The sequence below is a fragment of the Cardiocondyla obscurior genome, linkage group LG19 (genome assembly GCF_019399895.1).
Source record: "Cardiocondyla obscurior isolate alpha-2009 linkage group LG19, Cobs3.1, whole genome shotgun sequence".
Classification (NCBI taxonomy): domain Eukaryota; kingdom Metazoa; phylum Arthropoda; class Insecta; order Hymenoptera; family Formicidae; genus Cardiocondyla; species Cardiocondyla obscurior.
In genome coordinates, this window is record NC_091882.1 from 4,470,619 (window position 1) to 4,481,634 (window position 11,016).

The following is an 11,016-nucleotide window of genomic DNA, read 5'->3' on the forward strand; positions in this document are numbered from 1 at the left end:
CCAAACCTCGAGAGATAGCAACATTTCCAATCCTCGATTATCGCCAATAATAATTTCCACAAAACTAGGTGTTCCAACATTAACACCAATTTCTAAATATTTATAACTCGTGGCTGTCAATACATATCGCTTACATAGAATACGGATTGCATGATCTTTAGATGAGCTAGTGTAAAAACAAAAAAAATGACCATATAAAGTTTTTATTAAAAAAATTTTTTAGTTAGAAAAAAAATTAATACTCACTCATTATTCACACACGATGTGCTAGATGCATTAGCTGGCGTGTAATAATTCATATTACTCGCATATGATGTATTAGCTGGCACATTAAATTCCATATTTGTATCAGTTGGCACGTAAAAATCCATCACATTAAGAACGGTAATAACAGATCAGTTTGATGCGCGTGTTACATTTAATGTGATATAATTGTTCCGAGATTTTTTTTATATATATATCCCCACCACTAATAAGAAATGCATCAATTAAGTGGGGGGATTAAATCTTCAAATTGTGTAAGTTTTATTCCTAGGCAACACACACAGGACACATGTTGCATGGAATTATCATATACATTGGAAGTCCACAATTACCACATGATCTACCACATAATGCGTTTTGACTATCAATTTCATGTTTGCGAATGGCAATCATTGGCCCACCCACATCAGCTAAATTAATCATACATGGTGCACATACTGCAATAGCTTCACTAGGTGTGCAATAATAAAAAGACAACATACAATGTTTAGTACGTCCATTAAGCGCGAAAAGTTGTGGTGAATCTATTTTTCGAGAAATACAATCTTCAAGATCTTCACTTTGATAACTCATATAATCACTATCGTTGGGCAATCCAATATCGTCCTCATCAGATAAATCCATTAATTCTCCATTGTCATTTACAGCATTTAAATCAGCCATATTCTCTTAACACAAAATATAAATTTAGTGAACTGTCACCCGATGGTATATATATAGATCACATTTGTAGGTAATAGTGGGGATCACAAGCATTAGTCTTAAAATAAAAAATGATATCATAAAGATTGCATCAGAAATGTAAGATTTGCGGGCACCACACGTGCTACCGCACTGCATTGAAAATGCAAGATTTGCAGACGCCGCACGTGCCAGTTATCTCAGGCAATGGTGTGGATTACAAGCGTTTAGTCTTAAATGAAAAAAACAGTGATTTTATATAGGCGATAATGTTATGAAGATTGCATCAGAAGCGCAAATTTGTAGGCGCCGCTATTAAAATGTAATAAAAATAATATCATATAAAGATTGCAAGATTTGCGGACACCACACGTGCTACCGCACTGCATTAGAAATGCAAGATTTGCAGACGCCACACGTGCCAGTTATCTCAGGCAATGGTGTGGATTACAAGCGTTTAGTCTAAAATGAAAAAAACAGTGATTTTATATAGGCGATAATGTTATGAAGATTGCATCAGAAGCGCAAATTTGTAGGCGCCGCTATTAAAATGTAATAAAAATAATATCATATAAAGATTGCAAGATTTGCGGACACCACACGTGCTACCGCACTGCATTAGAAATGCAAGATTTGCAGACGCCACACGTGCCAGTTATCTCAGGCAATGGTGTGGATTACAAGCGTTTAGTCTAAAATGAAAAAAACAGTGATTTTATATAGGCGATAATGTTATGAAGATTGCATCAGAAGCGCAAATTTGTAGGCGCAGCTATACACATGTGCTGAAAAAAATACTAAGCAAAAATTTGTAGACGCCACATGTATGTCACTTATCACAATATGCACGTGCAAAACTGCTAACATTAAAAAAATATAAAATTATCAGGCGGCTTCCAGTGTTTCATCTGTTCTCCATCGTTATGAAGGTTAATACTTAAAATGCTGACATAATCGCTATGAATTCATTGAACTTACTTAAAAATGTAAACGTAGCAGTTTGTCATATACCACATATAAAACTGTGGAGCATACATCACATTTTATCATTTAACATATTGAAATCTCGAGAATAAAATGGATCGACGAGAGCAACAGTTGACAGCGCAAGCAGATCGATTGACTTTAGAAGAATTTAATGCATGGAATCAGCAATGTGAAGAATATATCGAATTATTGGAGGACCAGGGGCGAAATAAACGTGCAAGATTATCAATCGGTGCGAAGCAATCACTAGTTGCATGTATTGCACGTATCGAAAGTTTAAGAGATTTAACAAAACAACGTTTCATTCATGTGGGTGCTGGACATAATACAAAAAATAAAGGACTTCGATGGCGTGAAATTGACACAGCTTTTGAAAGCCGCATATTAACTGGTGTGGTAATTAATTCAAACTATATCGAGCCTCGCAAATTTCTGGAAGATGCGCAAGACATTGTATTAAAACATGTGCAAAATGTTATGCATAAACATAACAATATAAAAATTAATGTTGTATTTAATGGTGAATTTGTAGCTAACAATAAAACTGCAAATAAAAGTGTGTGCACAAAAAACTGTGAACTCTTTCGTTCAAGTGATCTACAAGAGTGGTACGAGTCACGCATTATCGAGCCTATTCTCACATCCTTGGATGAATTTCAAGAACGTGACAGCGGGTGGGCACTGTCGCGTATACATAATTTGATGATAAATGTAAATAAACACAATCCATTACATGCTGGGTGCCATGTGATATTACCACAGGAAATTAAAATGAAAAGAGCTGTGATAAATATACAATCTGCTGACAATGCATGTTTCGCATGGTCAGTGGTAGCCGCTCTATACCCAGCCGAGAAACATGTGGATCGAATATCATATCCACATTATGCAACAGTGTTAAATCTTGAAGGTATTGAGTTTCCAATAACTATGAAACATGTTAAAAAATTTGAAAATCTTAATAATATTTCCATCAACATATATACGATTGAGAAGAAAAAAATTCTACCAATACAACTCACAGATAAAGTACGAGAGAGACACATTCATTTGTTGTACACACAGCGAGATAATGATGTTGGACATTTTTCATTGATAAAAAATTTATCACGTCTTATAAGTTCACAGCTTAGTAAAACAAAGAGTAAGAAATATTTTTGTGATCGGTAAGTATAAAATGTAAGTAAAAAATGTTTTTTTCTTTTATACAATAAAAAATTTTTAATGCATTTATATTCTTTATTCCAGATGCTTACATTACTTTAGTTCAAGTGAAAGATTAATGGTACACAGCGTAGATTGTGGAAAAATTAATGAGTGCGCAATTATATTACCATGTGATGAAAAAAATGGTTAAGTTTTGACAACTATACTAGAAAGGAACGAGTTCCATTTGTGGTATATGCCGATTTGGAATGTACCCTAGAAAAAACGAATGCTGACTCTACCACATCTACATGCGCACACCAACATCATAAGGTTTTTAGCATAGGGTATTATGTATGCTGTTCATACAACAAGTCGCTATCAATGTATCGGTTTCATCGCGGTAATAACTGTGTCGCATGGTTCGCCGAGGAACTTAAAAATTTAGCGCATAATGTAAAAACAATTTTATCAGCTAATGTACCCATGGCTGATTTTACACGAGACGAGTTGGAAAATTTTAACAAAGCTACACATTGTCACATATGTGAAAAACCATTTGTATCAGATGACATACGAGTCCGCGATCACTGTCACTTAACCGGTCGATATAGAGGACCAGCACATTCAAATTGTAATATAAATTATATGGATTCGAATTGTATTCCCATAGTTTTTCATAATTTATCGGGTTACGATGCACATTTTATTATCAAAGAAATTGCAACTGCCTATGAAGGAACTATAGAACTGCTTCCCATAACGAAAGAGAAATATATATCATTTACAAAAAATGTTAAAAGCACCACCGATAATAGAAATAATTGTATAAAATTAAGGTTTATTGATTCATTTAAATTTCTAAATACAAGTCTTGAGAAGTTAGCATCATTTCTAAGTAAAGATAAATTGCGAGTGTCGCGATATGAATTTTCTAATCTAACTAATGAAAATTTTGATTTATTAACACGTAAAGGAGTCTTTCCATATGAATATGTTGACAGTATTGAAAAATTGGAAGATGTATGTTTGCCTCCACGTGAATCATTTTACAGCTCATTGACTGATGATACAGTATCCGAAAATGATTATGCACACGCTATAGATATCTGGCAACGATTCTCAATTCAAACGCTCGGAGAATACAGTGATCTGTATTTAAAAACTGATGTCTTGTTATTAGCTGACATATTTGAAAACTTTAGAGACAGCTGTATAGTGAGTTACAAACTTGATCCCGCATATTATTACACCTTACCAGGTTTTACGTGGGACGCGATGTTAAAACACACGGGTGTAAAATTTGAACTTCTTACTGACATTGATATGGTTATGTTTATTGAACGTGGTATACGCGGCGGTTTAAGTCAATGCTCAAGCAGATATGCATGTGCCAATAATAAATATATGCAGTCATATGATTCATCAAAATCATCAACATATTTAATGTATTTTGATGTTAATAATTTGTATGGATGGGCGATGTGTCAACCGCTACCATATGCCGATTTTCAATGGGTTGACAATGTTTCTAATTTCGATGTGATGAGTGTGCCACTAGACTCACCCAATGGTTATATTTTCGAGGTTGATTTAGAGTATTCACAACGTTTACATGATGCGCATGCCGACCTGCCATTCTGTCCAACGCGCGATAAGCCACCCGGTAAGCGGCAGGACAAGCTTCTCGCAACCTTATATGATAAGAAGCGTTACATCATTCATTATCGCAATTTACAGCAATGTATTAATCATGGACTGCATCTTACAAAAATACATCGCATATTACAATTTAAACAATCCCCATGGCTACGTGTTTATATAGAACTTAATACTAAATTTAGAACGCTTGCAAAAAATGATTTTGAAAAAAACTTGTATAAATTAATGAATAATGCAGTATTTGGAAAAACTATGGAGAACGTGCGTAATCATGTTGATGTAAGGCTCGTAACACATTGGGAGGGCAGATTTGGTGCTGAGGCATTGATCTCGAAACCGAATTTTCATAGTCGTAGCATTTTCGCCGAAAATCTGGTAGCGATTGAAATGCGTAAACTTGAAGTGAAATTTAATAAACCGATCTATGTTGGAATGTGCATTCTGGACATATCTAAAACATGTTTATATGAATTTCATCATGAGTACATGCAACCTCTTTATCAAAATAAATGTAAAATTATGTATACTGACACAGACAGTCTTATATATCATATAGAGTGCGAAGACGTTTATGAGATTATGAAACGTGATATTAATAGATTTGATACAAGTGATTACGCTTGTGACAATGTGTATGGTATTCCACAAGTCAATAAAAAAGTACCAGGTTTGATGAAAGATGAAAACAATGGAGCGATCATGACTGAATTTATTGGACTTCGAGCAAAAATGTATGCATTACGAGTAGATGGTAAAAAGATACAAAAAGATTAAAGGTGTTAAGAGTAATGTTGTCGCCAAGAAGATAACGTTTGATGATTACACACGATGCTTGAAGGAGGAAATAGAAATGACGCGTCAGCAAACATGTATAAGATCTAAGCTGCACGAAGTGTATACTATACGTGAGGAAAAAACTGCTTTAAGTCCATATGATGATAAACGATATATTATACAGGATTCTATTGAAACATTACCATGGGGGCATTATAAAATACCGTTGTAAAAAATTTTTATATATATTATACATTATACATTATACATTATACATTATATATTGTAAATAAAAAAATTTTTTTAATTATATAAAATTCTTATAAAACGTTATTCTTGCATATCCATGAGTTATGTGAATTATTAAATCCCAGCCACTTTACATAAACATTATTTCCTTGTTTTCGTAACACTTTTTCAACAAGATATACATCAGGATTATTTACGTGAAGCAATTCCTGTTCATAGAATCCTCCAGCGATAGGTTTTCCACAAGAATCCTCCAACAAGTATGTCACAGGATTAGTTTTTTGCACTTTGACGATTGTAAATACTTCCGTAGTCCAATTTGGTGTATAGCCTTTTTCAAATATTGTTTTGAATTTGCTAACACGTACTGAATCACCAGTTTTAAACCGTGCTGGAGCAGCAATCTTTATGCGGCTGTAGACCGTTGCCAAGAGTTTGCCTGCGTTTGCAGGGGTAACATCGACAGGTCGCATACCAATAGTTCGATGTTTTCGCATATTATAATCCAAAACGAGCTGCTGCAGTGAATCAAGCCATTTATAATTTCCATTGAGTGTAAACATTTTCCACATAGCGTTTTTAAGCGTTCGATTAAATCGTTCGACAACTGACGCTTTCATTACAGTGTATGTAGAATAATGGTTAATATTATGTTTTTTTAAGAGTTTTTGTACGTTTGCGTTGTAAAATTCTTTTCCTTTATCAGTTTGAAGATTATTCGGACATCTTTTATTATTGCGAAAGATCTTTGCAATCGCTGTTGCAACTTCGATACCGCTTTTTGTCTTTAATGGTACAGCCCATGCATGCTTGCTCAGCACATCGATAACGGTGAATATGTAGTGGTAACCTTGGTTGACACGTGTGTATGGGCGCATCTCGACTACATCAGCTTGCCACAAGTCATCATACCCGCGCACTATGACACGCCTTCGAGAAAAATTTCTTCTCGCCGGTGTATGCAATTCGTTTACCAATTGTAGTTTTTCTGAGCTTATTTTCTTTGACATTTTTAAAGCTATGAGATTTACCGCACTATTAAAAATTTTTTTTCATAAATATGAACAATAGCAACACCGAAAACGATAACAAAACGGTATTAACAATAGAAACAGCAACGGCAACGGCAACGGCAGCGGCAACGGCAACGGCAACGGGAACAGCAAACGGCAACGGCAGCTGTTTAATTCTGTTCACCGCGAATAAATTTATTGCGAAGCGTGTTTACCACAACCTGTAGACTACTCTGTAGTATTTCCATTTTCTTATTCAGTTCATTTAGTTGATCTTTTAAATTCTGCACATTCTGTTGAACATTATTATTAAGTTCCACAATTTCATTCTTTAAAATCTGTAAATTTTGTTGAACATATTGTTTGTTGACAGCATCATCATCGTCCAAAGGTTCAGCTACATGCTTAATTTTGCGTGATCGCGCGTCGTAATCGGTGGATGTTACACAAAGAGCGTTATCGCGCACGTAATTTCTAACTAACGCATTATATCGATAATGTTGATTAGTATTACTTCCTCCACCATCTTTAAGCAATGTTCCAAACTTGTTAATCGGCATTTCGATATCAAATGATTAAATTGTGTATGCATACTTCAATTTATAATAAGCCCCACTTCGCGAAGTTCCTCAATAATTGATAAAATCTCATTGTCGTGAGCGTTATGACCTGCATAGCGTGAGGCTTCGAGCAATCGAAGACGATCTACGAGCTCGTTTGGATCATCCCAATGAACATAATCGATTTTATTATTGTTTAATGTTACAGCGTATGGTATACCTTGTCCAATTTTTTTACTCAGCACAGGAGCGATTATATTCTTATATTTGTGACCTTTGTTACTCTTTACTTGATTTTGAGAATTGTAGTCACGTTTATGTGCATTCGTTGCCATGAGTATACTTTTATAATTTTCTTTATCGGTATCAGTATAACTGCTCTCATCGGGAAATCTCATAAAAATCAATTCGTAAAGTCCCACTGTTCCAGGATACTTTTTACCATCTATCAATATATTATCATTTTTATCTAAATCAACACGCTTGTTGCCAATCATCGTTCCATTGTCGTTGAAATAAACTCCGTAAACGCTATCGATGTTAATAGATTTTTTCCGCTCAAAACAGCGCCTAGATACTTTTGTCCCAACGGTCCATAATGAGTTTGAAGAGTCTTCCAACCTTCTGATGTTTGCAACTTTTGTCGAATAGATGTTACCAGCGGTTCGTCTGCGGTATCGAAAACGTCTTCAATGGAATGTGAGTGTGAACGTTCCCTTGATAAAAAATTTCGTTGTTGCACGAACTTAGGCGTCTCGTTTAATGTGGACGGTATGGTGTGTGATCGTTTTAACGCTGATTTAATTGGAGTCGATGTTGTTATCGGTGACGTTGCATTTGATCGTTTCCGTTTTGGTGTCAATCTACTTTCATCTTTTCTTCCCAATAAAGATATCAACGATGTATTTATTAATCGATTCCGTTTTGGTGTCGATCTACTTTCTTCTTTTTCTTCAGGTAATGATATTGGAGATGCTGTAATTAATCGTTTTTGTTTTGGCGTTAACACATCTTTTTTCCGGAAAATACGATTCGTTCTTTGATATGGCTGATTCAACTTCGTTGTTTCCAACGGTGTTTTCTACAATCTGTTTAAGAGGCTCAACGATGGGTTTAAAATGTCGCTCCAACGCGATATCTTCTTCCATTTTTCCCGTCTTCATAGCATGATACTTTTTGCGAATCGAATCGCTCGTTTGAGCAATTTTCTTCGCAATTATCTCTCGATTTTTAAGTTCACTGTTGTTATTCATATTGAGCTTGACAGTTATCAATCGGTGTATCGACAACAACTGATCACATTATGATACCACGAAGTCGTTAAATCCCTTTCTATAGCGACCGTTTGAAATAGCACTGTCCTTATCAATCACCACAAATCCATACTTTTGTTGCCAACATATTCGACACAATTTATCAAAATCTTCGAATGACATATCAGTGTTAACATGATCATTATATATATGTTTCATATTTGTAACATCCTGTTTAAATAGAATTAAAAAATTCGTATTGTCACGTATAAGATGCTTCGGTATTTTCGCATACGTTTGACAAAGATAAAAACTGTCAACGTTCGCGTGTCGCCCCATTGCAAAGTATTCTCTTACCGCATCCTGCTTATCACATGCTATGTCATCAAAAATAAATATAGAATTCGGAAGTGCTTCGCTCGGTGGAACAACATCAATATTATTTGAAAATGTGAAATAATTAATTTCTTCTATTGGTGCCAATATCTTTTTCAAATACTGATATTTTGGTTGTTGCAACGATTTCGAGTATACATAAACGTTTTCAAATCGTATACCATGCGGACTTTCCAACAGACTTATTAATACATTAGTTTTGCCGCAATTTGATGGACCACAAATGATAGCGCGAATAGAACTCGGTAACATGTTTCCATGTCTATGTAACACACACTCGGATAATAACTTGTCATCGAAATTCACCACCTTGATTGGTGGCGCTTGCTGTATGAACCGCATTCTACCTTCTAAATGAGATCAATATCATCCATGCTGATATATTTATAGTTGTGTGCATAAAAATTAAACGCTCAGTATTCAATATGTTTTTGTTGCTGTCGGACGATTGTAATATTTGTGATTTAACCGCTAAACAACTACAACATATTCCAAAAATATTCTTATTGCAACGATTATCGCAACATATTGACTATTTGTGGAATAAGCTTCCTGAACACTTAAAGGCTGATTTAGATGTTCAGCAATACCGTCGATGTTTAAAACATTATAATTTATTGAGTTATGAAACACATGTTGACGGTGCGCCATCCTGCGCCATTAATAAAAAACTATTGAATGTCTGAGAAAATTGGGCGAGGCTTGTTAAACAGAGCGATTAACGCACTTTCGTTTGAATTGCACATACCCGGGTACCAGTTTTGTGGCCCAGAGACTCGATTAAACGAACGATTTGCCAGAGGAGATCGTGGAATTAATCCGTTAGATGCGGCTTGTCGTGATCACGATATAGCTTACTTACGTAGCAACAATCTCGCAGAGCGCCACGTGGCTGACAATATTCTCGCCAATAAAGCGCTGCAACGTATTAACGCAGAAGATTCAAGTTTTGGTGAAAAGCCGCAGCCACAACCGTATGGGCAGCTATGAAAGCAAAAACGAAACTTGGTATGGGCTTATGTGCAGCGAGGAAGAATACGCTGAAGAAGAAAACGGTGAAGAAACGAACACTTCCGATAGCAAAACGTGGTGGCGTTATACCGCTTCTGCCCTTACTGGGTGCTATCGGTTCGCTCGCTGGTGGAGCCGCAGGAATCGCAAAAGCTGTAAATGATAAAAAAGCCTCACAACGCCAACTTGAAGAAATGAAACGTCACAATTACGCCATGGAAGGTCGCGGTGTTTATCTCGCTCCATACAAACGTGGTGGTGGAGTTCGAAAAATAATGGAAATAAGAAAGGAAAAAAACGCCGATGAGACGTTGAAACTTCCCAAAGGTGCTACTACCGATATACAGTTGCGACAATTAGCGAAACACATGCGCATTCCATATTTTAGAGGCGTTTTTATGCGTGACACTTTACCGATTGGGGGAATACATCAAAACGAGAGCGGTATTGTGAATTTAGATAAAGTTGAAGGATTAGGTACCCACTGGGTGGCATATGCGAAAAGAGGAAATCGCGCTATGTATTTTGATAGTTTCGGTAATCTTCGACCGCCACAAGAACTTGCTCGATATCTGGGGAATGATGCAACACGAATTGAATATAATCGCTTACCATATCAACGATATAATCAAAACAACTGTGGGCAATTGTGTCTACAGTTTCTACAGACGATTGATACACAATTTAAGAACAAACATTATGCGCTGTAAACTCAGTATCAAACATGTCGCTGACGCTCACGTTATCGGGCAAAAGTAGTATCCTCGCGGTGAGCTACTTTCCCGCTATAGATTTAAGCGATGGAGAATATGAACTCGGGCTGGCTGATTTTGAAACGTATTTTACAATTCCTAATGTAAACTCATCAAATAATACATTCTATTTCGATAATGCTGATGATGATGATGATGATGATGATGATGATGATGATGATGATGACCATTCCCGACGGCTCGTATGAACTGTGCGATATTGCCGAATATCTAAAACGTACGCTCGACGAGCTTCATATCAATGATG

At 35.9% G+C, this 11,016-nt stretch overlaps 1 protein-coding gene and 1 pseudogene across 1 annotated transcript; both read left to right on the forward strand.

Moving 5' to 3' along the window:
- Positions 1 to 1,790: 1,790 nt before the first annotated feature.
- On the forward strand, positions 1,791 to 3,102 carry LOC139109944 (uncharacterized). Its single transcript, XM_070669391.1, has one exon. The coding sequence runs from the start codon at positions 2,023 to 2,025 to the stop codon at positions 3,100 to 3,102; it is 1,080 nt and encodes a 359-aa protein (XP_070525492.1). The 5' UTR covers positions 1,791 to 2,022.
- A 360-nt stretch (positions 3,103 to 3,462) lies between these two features.
- LOC139109943 (uncharacterized) lies at positions 3,463 to 5,827 on the forward strand (annotated as a pseudogene).
- The last annotated feature ends 5,189 nt before the right edge of the window (positions 5,828 to 11,016 follow it).